The 12,500-nt window shown below is 37.3% G+C and overlaps 1 protein-coding gene across 7 annotated transcripts in view; it reads right to left on the reverse strand.

Annotated features, from left to right (window-relative positions):
• The window catches only part of LOC137983699 (hemicentin-1-like), a 103,424-nt gene that overhangs the window by 80,743 nt on the left and 10,181 nt on the right, over nt 1-12,500 (reverse strand). For all 7 annotated transcript variants that reach the window (XR_011118996.1, XR_011118995.1, XR_011118997.1 and 4 more), the window contains exons 4-5: nt 11,572-11,826; nt 6,450-6,701 (exon numbers count right to left, since the gene is read on the reverse strand). Coding sequence is in view for 4 of the 7 variants with exons in the window: in XM_068830864.1 (XP_068686965.1) it covers nt 6,450-6,701; nt 11,572-11,826 (507 nt within the window). In the remaining 3 variants the exon portion in view is untranslated. The remainder of the gene's footprint in view (nt 1-6,449; nt 6,702-11,571; nt 11,827-12,500) is intronic.

Genomic DNA, 12,500 nt, shown 5'->3' on the forward strand with positions numbered 1-12,500 from the left:
TGCCACACCAACAAAGAAAAGAAAGCGTTCCCCTGCTGACAATGAACCCAGCACTTCAATCGATTAGAGGAAGTCAGTGTCGAATATACCACCCCCCTCCCCCAGCCTCGAAATAATGCCAGTTGTCAAAATTAATTGTGATATGTCTAAATTAAGTTTTTTCTGGTATTATAGCATAGCTACTGCAAATATTTCATACTACCTTACATTGTCGTTAATCACAAATCACCATTTCGATATCATTATAAAATATTTCATGCTTTTGTCAGCGATAGCTACATCTTTAAAATTCCAACAACCGCCAATAACTTGCAAGCCAATTTATAAAAAATTGTAATATATAGATCTCTCTTATACTACTTTGTAATTACTTGTTTCAGTTAATAACTTTTAAAATAAACACATTTACATGCAAACCCCATGACTGTTTCAAATTCTTCAATTCCCAACGCAAAGTGATATCATCAAAACACTTGCTGTTTATTAAAGAACTAGTGACAACTCCTATGATATTGCAACGAGAAAGTGGCTGAAACGAAAATGCTATGCAAGTTCTTTCCCAACTACTCCATCCTTCTCATAGAAGCAACGATATTTGCAAAATGACTACTTCCTATCTAAGAACAAAGTGACGATTATAGCAGCACTTTTAGTTCCTTTTAGCTTAACAAAGTCATCAGCACCAACTCCGTATCCTAATGACTTGTTTTATCTTTAATTTGGAAAGTCAGACTTCAAATTCTACTACCTTACTCTACCATATACGAATTCTAAGAGTTGAGTTGAAAAAAACGCCTTCCACACCAGTACTCATTAAAACACATACGCCCAAAATATGTACAAGCAACGGCCCGCATTTTCCATCCCATGTCCGGCCCCAAGAAATTATGCATTCACGTTGCAGAACATCCACAAATAAACAGTAAACCAGCACGATTGCTAACCAAGCAAATAAAGAAGTTCAAAACTATTGCCCAATATTAATCACCTAAACCCGTCGAAGTCGTTAACAGATTTAAATTCTTCATGAAAAACGGAATGCTAATCTGTTGGAAGAACGCAGCATAACAAATTAAGTCATTTCGTGAGTTTTGCGTCATTTAAATATCATGCAGTACATCCCAAATGACAACCTCGCGTTGTCCCTGCTTCACAGTCACACGTTTCATAAAAACCCCAATAAAGTATATATTTTCTGGAAGCTTAGGAATTGTCAGTTGAATTGTAGATCCCGATTATTAGTCGACTTAAGGCAAGAAATAAAATACCTTTCCTAAAATAGCCATCATTTTCCAAAAGTATGCAGTTTCACAACTTGAGTTCGTTTCCGGTCAGAATTTAACCGGAAACTACGTTCTTCACACCTTGATCCAAAAAAACGTGCCGAGGCATTTTGATTACATGTCTGGTTTGTTTTTTTACAAACTTTAACTTTTTATAAAACGCGCAGTACCTTTTCTTAAATACTCATTACTTTCGAAGGAGGCAACAAATAAATACTCCCCGACACGAGTTTTTTGCCACATTATCGGGCAACATTCTTGCCAAATTTCAGCGAAAAGGGATGAAAACTCGCTGTAAACGAACTGGAATCGTGCGCCTCGTTTGATGAAATTTGCATTTGAGTTTTGAGACAAAGCCAGCCATTTGTGGACAGCTTCTAATTTGAGATAATTTATTCGTAGAGTCGTTTTCCTTTCTAACTTTGTCTAGAAGAAACGTTTTTATGCAAACTTTTTATTTATTTATTTATTTATTTATTGTTAATATTTATTTTTATTTATTTATTTAATCAATTTGCCAACAAAGGCAGGTGACAACACAATAGAACATTAAGTCTCCTACAAGGTGTATCACCCACGTGCACCCAACCCAACCCACACAATGTACATAAAAACTAACTACACCAATCCCTCCCCGCTGGTAATTTCTAAAGATTAAGAAGAGATAATAATAATAATAATAATAATAATAATAATAATAATAATAATAATAATAACAACAACAATAATTCAACAAGAACATCTAACTAAATTATTAATCCTACGACATTTACAGCAGACAAGTTTGAAAGTATGCGCGTTATCAGCATCGAATACAACACAATCTAGTGAAGTAGAATGTTTTTAACTTATTCTCAAAAACATTAACTTTAGATTCAGATTTTAGATCAGAAGGTAAGGCATTCCATAAATTTGGTATTCTTACAAAAAACGAATCTCTAAAGAGATGTCTTAGCATAAACATTTTTAAGGAAAATCCTAGAGGCACCGCGGCGCGAGCTCCCTGTACAAAAGGAAACGTAATTATCAATGCAAAAAGTTATATACCCTAGTTTGCATTTAAAAAAGAACAATCAGCCTTCTCAAAACCGGCCGGTCAACGGCTCAATGAGCCACCTCCTCAGAAAGTTTGACCGTCTCCTTCCAGTCAGAAAATGTCTTATTTTTATTACGACAGGTGAGACAGAAAAAAAACAAACAGACGACACAATTTTAGCTCTAAAGTAAAGTCACTGGAGATGATGTAAAGGCTTGCAAAAATGCTTGTTTGACGTACAAATTGGCGTCCGCAATATTTTTTTTGCGTGGTGCACGTGAAATGTTTATCTAACTAACATTCGAGCATTTCTTATCAGATACCATGCAAGTGTCAATTCCACATGTGAAATTTCGTCACTTTAAATCCCACAGATTGCATTAAATTGCATCTGTGAGTGTCTAAATTTCAAAAATTTCCTAGGGAAACATGCCTAACTTGTGCCCTTTGGGCACTTGCTTGGGTGCCTTTGGCACCAAAACCGTCTCCACTTTCCTTATAACCTACTCCCCAAAAATATTTTGAGAAGGCTGACAATATGTCTAGATATTCAAGCCAATAATTAATAGGTAATAAGTTAAGGCTAGTAAGTCTGTCTTTGTAAGATAATTTATGGTTCTTGCATATAAATCGTGAAGCACGTCTTTGGACTTTCTCAACCTCCATCATCAGCATTGATGTTTGAGGGGCCCATACTTGAGAACAATGACAAAGGTGAGAACGTACCAAGGAAATGTACAGCAGCTTAAGCGCATCTTTATTATTGATTATTCCGGCACAGTTCCTCTTAATAAAACCAAGCATACGGTTTGCTTTAGCAGTCACGTATCTAACATGGTTAGACCATGTTAGGTCCTTGGTAACCATGACACCCAGATCTTTCACGGATGAGACTAATTAAGGCTGGTGCTGTCAAGAGAATAACAGCGCACTGGGCTGATGCGCTTTCTTGAAACCCTAAGGTTCTCACATTTAGACGGCTGAAAATTCATCTCATTAGCCAAGGACCAGCATAGGAGGTTATCTAAATCACCTTCATTGGATAATATCAAAGTCCCGATTGACTCAATACATTTATAGCACTTTTTGTAATTAAAAAAAAAAACTCAATGAGGTGTACCTGGGAATATCAAAAACTAAAATGGCAAAATTATCAATTTTGGGGCATACCGATACCTTACAACATCACTCGCAGGGGACCAAATACAACGAGATGCTTCTGTGAAGCATACACTGGGTTGCCTGTGGTACGTGCTACAGAAAATCAGAAGGCACTGAATTGTGTGGTATTGAAATACAGCATTCCAGTCTCTGAAGAACAACAAATAAAGGAGAAGCGAGAAACATTGGCTTCTGGGCTGACATGTTGATAATTTTCAAGTTCCCCCACAACTTCTGTTTACCACAAGTGTGCCCTCTGAGCATCTGACAGCTTTCTAATACTAAAGTTCACTGAAGTTAAGCCCTGCCGGGCGGGGTTAGTGTTTGGATGGGAGACCAAGACAACATTTCCCTCATAAAACAGAAGCATCGGACCGAAAATACTATTAACTCTAACAAATGCGAACTCAGCAAGGTACAGATCTTGTTAGCTTGCTTTATGCAAAACAAATATTGATGAAAAAGCAAATAACTATTGATACACAGTTTTCAGAAAGAGCAGAAGGAAGTTTCCCGAACGGTCGATCGAGAATAAAATATTTACGACATCAAAACAACATTAATTTTGAACCGTGAATATAGAATATAAAAGTTACGATCAGCGACAAACATTTTGGGAGATTTTTGCTATGTTCAAGTAAATTGCAAAATCGAAAAGTGACATGGCCGGAATTCAGCGGGCGCCGTGATTACGTTACCGCGGCATGTTTACTCGTCAAACAGTGAAGCATCTGTGTCAAATGATGGCAAGATACCGGGTTTTTAAAAAGTTTCTTTTTCTGTCAAGTGTTATAAAGTTTGACAATGAAATGAGTCAAAACAAAGATCACAATCGCCCAACTCTTGTTTATGCAAAGTCAAAATTTACTCTCCAAGACGCGTACGACGTTATTATCACCAGGTAATTCCATCATTTTGGAAATAGCAGCTACTTTATTATTCATCTGCGTCACAAGTTTTCACTGATTTTGGGGCTCATTTTGTTGAAACTCGAGCACGCTTTCAACAGGCCTGTGAACCCTTCCCGCTTACTGAGCAAAACTAAAAAACTTCTCGCATATCACATTTCAACCTTAAGCTCGAAAATTCAATACACAACATGATATTATAATTCACAAAGGCAGAAAATACCACAGAATCCTTTTCCAGCGAAAGTTTTATTGAAACAAACAACATATTTGCTCTTAGAGGCGAAAACCTCTTCCTATTTCATTGCGTGCGTGAAGACAACAAACTCAATTGTGTCAAATTACCTTGTACTTCAGGTAAATACTGCTCACTTTGATTTCGTCTCGACGGGCGATAGATTGTTGTCGAAGTCCAGTACTCGTCGCTTTTGAGATTCATGCCTAGTTTATCCAACTGACTTTCCATTATTGAGCTCCATAAGGGTATATTTTGTTTAAGGATCCACTAAAACGCCATTCGCGTTGCATGACTTTCGACGCCATTGCAGGCTAAGTTAATGATTCTACTGTGTCCACCAGAGAAATCTACGCAGTTCCACTACCCTCTCGATCCTACGAAAATACGCGCAGAAGGCTCTATCCACAAAGACACCACTTACCAGGGGAGTGACAGGCAAGACTTTTACCGACACGGGAAAAAAAAAAAAAAAAAAAAAGAAAAAAAAGAAAAAAAAGAAAAAAAAGAAAACAAACAAACTAAACGCAGACCTCGACTGGTTTGCCATAGGCAACCCAGTAATAAAACCTACAACACAGTCTTGCTAAATTCGTTTCCAGCTACAATTGTAAGCTTACACCCGCCATACTTGTTACTATCCTGTGTCTTTAAATTGTTTAATTTGTGTTTCACCTTAGAGGCTAGTGCTTCAAAGTTACGCGACGATTGCAAACGAGTAACATAAATGTGAATAACGAAACAACTGTGTCCCGGTAGATTGACATCATCACCTCAAATGACGGCCCGTCACGAACTAGACGGGTCGTCACGACCCATCAACATTTTCAGCCGGCCTCAAAGCCTCCCGTATCTTTACAAATACATGTTTTTTTTCTAAGTCCCTCACCACCTGACAATTCCAATAGTCGTGCCGACTTTTCAAATGACGGGTCGTCACGAACTAGACGGGTCGTCACGACTCTTCAACATTTTCTGCCGGCCTCACCGTCTCCACTATCTTCACAAATACACGATTTTTTTGTAAGTCCCTCACCACCTGACATTTCCAATTGTCGGGTCGACTTTTCAAATGACGGCTCGTCACGAACTAGACGGGTCGTCACGACCCGTCAACATTTTCAGAAAGTTCCTCGAACCTTCTTTAAAATAACAACTTCCTGTTACTTTACTGCCGCAAACACAAGGACCCAACTTCCGCTTGACAGGTCGTCTTCACCAAAAAGTCGACCCGACTCAGTTCGTGTGTATTGGACAACCCTGAAGTGTACGGCGATTTCGCGACGCTTTAAGAACGAAGCATTCAACATTTCGGAGCGCTATTACAGTCAGTCATTATTGCTGTTTCTGAACAGCATGTTGTCAGGGTGTCAAGGACACATATTCGCAACATTTGCGAATGCTGTTCTGGTCGATGTTTATAATTTTCTACACGTATATCGATATTTTAGTCGCTACTTTTTGAGAACGAAGCATACAACATTTTTGAGCAGCACAGCCTCCTTTGTTCATCGAAGTTTTTCTTTCTCTCACCACCTGACACTTCCAAAAGTCGGGTCGACTTTTCAAATGACGGGTCGTCACGACCTGATCAGATCGTCACGAAAAAAGGGATTGTTTTGGTGGTGGGGAAGTGGTTAAAAAGGTTGGGACATGGTACTTTTGGGGAGTACTCTCAAACTTGGCTTTTCAAATTATAACAACTAAAGGTTATACATGCAGTACAGCTAGCCAAAAAACAACAAGAAAACAAAAAAACCAAATCCTCTCACAGGCAGTCATGCAACAGAATTTAAACAGAATTATTATTGGCTTATAGTACTTACAGTAAACATTCACATATGCATTTCTGCCATCCATTCCACACCGATTTTCCACTTCACATCTGTATTGTCCAGCCTCAGCTCTACTGATGTTGATAAAACTCAAAACACTTTCCTTGAATAGCACACCATCCTTGTTAATCCAAGTATAATTTGTTGGTAAAGGATTATCAGATGCCTGACAAGTCATGTTGAAAAATCCACCTTCATTCACAGTATTTGAGGAGTTGATAATTCCATCAATAGATGCAGCAACTACAGCAGAAGTAACAAAAAGTATAAAAATGAATGTTGAAGACATTATAACTCATGCACAGTGGTTTACTGCAAATATCAAGTACCAGCAGTTTGTAAAATAAGGATTTACCATTGCATTGAAAAATGCATAATACATGTAAACTGTATGTATTGCATGAGTATGCTGTACTCAGCTATAAACTTTTTGTTTTGCTGAAAAAAACTGACTTTTTTTGGCAGGAAATTTTTTCATCTCATTTACTGCTTGCAGAACAATTTCATGCTGCTTTAAAATATTTTGCTTATTGGACGATTAAGTGTATGATTTCATGGGATATTTTTACAGGTCTTGCTGTATTTCGGCGAGCCCATGGGGAGAGTTAAAACACAATAGACAAGTAAAAATATGCCACGATACTACACACTAAATATGCCCATAAAAGATTTATTATTCAACTCTGTCAGAAAATGGAAGAAACGTAAAGCTCAACTTATAACTTGCTTCCTCACGTGACAAACTATCTTACGTGACTATTCACAGAGCAGCCGTCCAGGTTTTGCGTGCTTATATTAGGTTGCTGTTGATCGATCAAAAGCAAAAACTTGTCAAACCTGTAAATCGAGTCATCAAGCAAATCGTCATGCATTTTATTTCAAACACTTGCATTACGTACATGTAGGACAACAAACTACAATAACAATAAGAAGAAGAAGAAGAAGAAGAAGAAGAAGAATAAGAATAATAATAATACGAATAATAATAATAATAATAATAATAATAATAATAATAACAATAAAAATAAAATATAGCGCACATAAATGTATCCTCCCTTCATGGTGCTTCACAAAAATAGCAAAAATCAAGATACTTTAATTCACAATTTCAAAAATGACATGGATTTACAAAGCAATTTCATACATTACAATATAAAAAGAATATAAGTTTTAAGAGTTCCCACTAAAAGCCCATTACTAGCAGATCGTAACGACCTGGAAAAGCCGCAAAAGTGTAACTTCTGCATCAAGTAAATTAGGGCTGCCCCATTCAATGACGTGCAGTACATGTTATACTCAGTCTAACAGCCTAGTCAAAATGTGCCGGCAGCCGGCTATTTGGCCGCCTACCACGCATTATCTGCCGCTTAGTTTCGAGTTGTTTGTGATCACTGTAAATTATAAATTTAGACAAGTTATACTAATAAAGTACTTTATTTATCATTTTTTGCCAAAATTGTTGTCCTTTTATATCACTACATTTCAACTCCATATTGCTAGCCTTCATCGTTTCTCAGGCTATAAAGGTCTCTTCTACCAGTTCAAATTGTAACCAAAAAATACACCGGTCAACCCCCAGCCGCAACAGCCGCGCACACTATCGCTTCTACGGGAACGCCTTGAAAATTGTGTGCTCATGGCGTAGAAAAGTGAGCCGAATGGATGGTCAGCGGCCACGGTTGTTGCAGATACAAACAAGATGGCATCCAAACGATTTCATCACGATATGTCCAGACATGCACATAATTAGATGATCGCGGATTTCAATAAGCGTCACGAAGTGTCCCCTTGCTCTTCTCCCCAACTTCAACATCACTCATGTCACGGAATATGGACAAAAAATGTCACAAAGTGTCCCCCAAATGCTGCTCTTTAAGTAAAGATTTACTACGGCATTTACCCTAAGCTAAAAATAATGCTAACCTTTATCCTTACCTTGTTGTTGAAAATAGGTAGCAATTGCCAAGACTTAAAGGGACACTTCGTGTCGGATGTCAAAATTGGGCGTGCATCTAATTAGGTGCATTTCTGGACATAAGGAGGTTGGTGCAGGAACTCGGTATCAAATATATAGCCCTGGAAACCCATAGCTTTGCATTGACATAATATATTGCTCATTGACAAATGATTTGAAGATCTGAAGCCTTCAGTTTAACTGACTCTATAATAATTACAGTATATCGTGAGTCAACTTTCAGCAAGCGAGTTTCTCACTTTCATAGTTAAGAAGTACTTGCTTGTACTAATATATAGTTATCCTTTGTTTCAATAATGCTTTTGGCTGAGTAAAGCTTTAATTTGAAAATTGAAGGTCTTGTGTGATTCTTCATTACTGTTATCTTAATGCTATCTAATAGGGGGCTCAGTTTACCCTAAAATGCACCAGATGCAACCATTGATGAAGCCAATAATTTCCAAATTTTCTGGAGGAGAATGCCCCTTGCCTCTGGCCCTTGCAGGCGGCTGCTTCTTATTACTATAGCCAACTTGCCTACTACTAAAAAAGACTGGGCTTGTCTATTAGCAATAACTTGAAAATAATCTGATAATGAATCGGCAGCCAGTCCACAGTAGTTCTCGTAAGACTGGTGTGATAATTCATTTTATGTTCAAACTTACTGAATTGGCAGACAACTCTTGCTGCTGTATTTTGGACACATCGCAGTCTGTAATAGTTTTATTGATACTTAGTAGGCCATAAAGCAACAAGTTGCAATAATGCAATTCTGATGTACACCGTAACACAAATGCGTCAACAAGAGCAGCTGCTGAGTCTATAGTGGGATATTTCCTAATTCTAGACAAATTTCTGAGATGATAGAATGATATTTTGCAAATAATTATTGGACACGTCAAATGACATAATTAAAACTGTACTTCGAGTGGATTATTGTTTTCTCAGTCTTGATTAAGTTTAACTTCAACTCATTGAAGTCTATGCAATGACATAATTATAGCAGCAATACATTCCTCAATCCTCAACTTTGTGACATCAACATCTACCGTTTTCGTTATCATCCACGTACAAATGATAGTCCAGATCATAAGCTCTCATTACCTCAGCAAGTGGTGCAGTATCTACCGGTCTAAACATTTTGGGGCCAGTGTTATTTTTACTGTATATAAATGACATTACAAAATGTATACATGCTAATTTGCGTCTTTTTGCTGACGATTGTATTTTATATAGCGAAATTCAAAGTTCCCAGGACTGTTTATCTTTGCAGAACGACCTGGACCAATTATCTTCATGGTCAAAAAGTTGGCAACTTAACTTAAACGTTCAAAAATGTTATCATTTAGGAATTACATGTAAAAAGACTCCAATCCTATTCTAATACACTTTAAATGGCCTTCCAATATCCAAAGTTAATTCTACAAAGTACCTCGGTGTTACGATATCAAGCAACTTAAACTGGAATGAGCATGTGGACAACATTTGCAAAAATGCTAATTCAACTCTGGGTCTTTTGCGCCGAGTACTGGGTGGATGCAGCCATAAAGTTAAAGACATGGCATACCATACTCTTGTACGGCCTAAACTCAAATACGCGTCCTGTGTATGGAATCCATACAGGCATCGGAACGTAAATAAAATTGAATCTGTCCAACGAAGAGCCGCTCGATATGTCTTTAACGACTACTCGCGTTATAGCCACATTACACCCATGGTACAAAGTCTTGGCTGGGACTCGCTCCATCACCGAAGACTTCTTTCACAAGGCACCATGTTTTATAAAATCTATATGGGCCATGTTTGCATACCATTTCCACCTGATGTCATACCGAATGAAAGACCATCAAGAGCTCCAAACTGCCGTCCTTTCAAACAAGTGAAAGTGAATAACGATATTTATAAATATTACAGCATTGATGGCATCTCGACTTTACCATTACTTTGGGGATACCGGGAGAGCTTATGATGACTTCAAACTCATGTTTTGTCGCAAATTCCTTGAACTCTTGGGAGGTGAATGGCATTGTCAATGAATAGTTGGTTTGGAATCCCATGAACTGCAAAGTGTTTCCGAAACACTTTGACTATTCCAGATGAAGTCTTCATGTTCTCTAGCCTGTGTTCCTTGAAGTAACTTGAGTAATAGTCAACCATGGGTCCACCATGGGTGACCCCGATTTTGTTATTTCTAAAAAACTGTAATCAGCATGCCAGAATGAAACTTTTTGCAAACTTTTAAAAAATTCTGCAGAGTAGATTCAGAGCCATCTTAAATAATTGAAAATTTAACGTACATGTAGCTCAGAATCCACTCCACAGAATTTTTTTAAACTTTGCAGAGAGTTTTATCTTGGCCTGCTGATAACTTTTGTGCAATAAAAAGTTGGAGTTACCGGGTTCATTTTTCAGATATGAGCAACTACATGTACATGTAAAGCCAAAATATAGGGTGTCTTTGCAAGGCTTTCCTGTTGCCATGGTAACTTGTTACATCAAAAAAATGATTGCATCTTGTTCAGCAATAATTGATGTCTCACATGGTACCATAATATTGCTGTCATGCGATAAAGTGTTGTAGCGACAATCCTGCTAATAACAAGGTCTCTTGAAAGTGTTGAAACTGGTTTGATCATGGCTTGATCTAAAAACCAAACTGACTGAAATCAGGTTTTGCTGACAAATCAACCTAAGGACCATGATGATAGCATTTAATATAAACTTAGTCGACTAACTACACAACATTACTTGACTCCGAAATCATAAGATGACTTGCGCTCAGGTGTCAAAACAACTGTCACAAACAAGAGCTGCCCTTCTTCTAGGACTTCCTGTAACAATCTCTCAGAGGATCAAATTTCATCAAATGACGAAAACTTAATTTTCCCTTGAGCAAAGCATTCTTGAAATAACAGAAAATAACTAAATGTATTATACATGTAAATTCAAGGCAATAATTACAATGTAATAAATCAACAACAGACATGTAGAATGTCGTTCAATTTTACTAGAAATTAAAAGACAAGTTAGTACTCATATGGTACGTTTTATAAGTCTTCAGTAGAGTCAGCAAACAAATCAAACAAACTATTTACACGTAAAAGCTGTTCTTTTGAAGTCACCAAAAGCAGAATCTCTACAATTATTGAAAGTACTCACATCTGACTGTCACGTTGACTGTTTTACTGTCACTTCCAACTCCATTGTCAGCTGTGCAGCAATACCTTCCACTTGAGTTTCCTTTGATGCTGTCAATGACATAAACCCCATCCACTGCTGGCAATATCTCATCATCTGATACTCTTTTCCAGGTGATTTTTGGTGTTGGTTCACCAGTTGCATTACAACTCAAAATAACAGTGGAGTTTTCACAAACATCCCAATCACTGCTCAAATAATCAATTTTAGGGCGCACTACAGTAAGAATACAAATAAATTTATTAATAATTATTTTTAAGAAAAACAAAAGGTCTATGTTGCAATTTTCAACTCAACAATCCCATGTTTAAATACCCAAAAACTTAAAAGTTTATAAGAGACCAACATCATTCTCTTTCAGGAAGATTCAGCCACTAAGGAAAGCAATGTTTAAGAGGTAAAAATGAGAAATGATGACATGCAAATTACAAAGGAAGTGAGAGAAGGAAATGGCCGGCTAAATGGCGATTGGGCTTGAATGGGTTGTGTGAACTATTACTGCCTCAGTCTGTAACATTAATTTTAAAACATACCAGATTTGCATTCAACTACACTGTACATGTAACAACCTTTTGATTTCTTTACACTTTATACTCTTTATTCTTTATGCCTGCTGTGAATTAACATTAAACAATTATTGTATTTAAAAACCAATCTGAAGTACTGGTACTATGAAATGGTCAATAATGTTTGCAAGGAACCAGATAGTTACATGTAGTGGCTAAACCTTCGCTGTAGCACCACTTGAACAGACTCAGGGCTTTTGATATTTCCCGTGGCCACGGAACTGCAAAATTCAGGTAAATTTGTGAAATCCCGTGAAATTCACAAAAACACATGAAACACAGCGGAATTCACTAAAAGTCTTATCAAATACACGTCAGTACAAC

Source organism: Montipora foliosa, chromosome 13, assembly GCF_036669935.1.
Source record: "Montipora foliosa isolate CH-2021 chromosome 13, ASM3666993v2, whole genome shotgun sequence".
NCBI lineage: Eukaryota > Metazoa > Cnidaria > Anthozoa > Scleractinia > Acroporidae > Montipora > Montipora foliosa.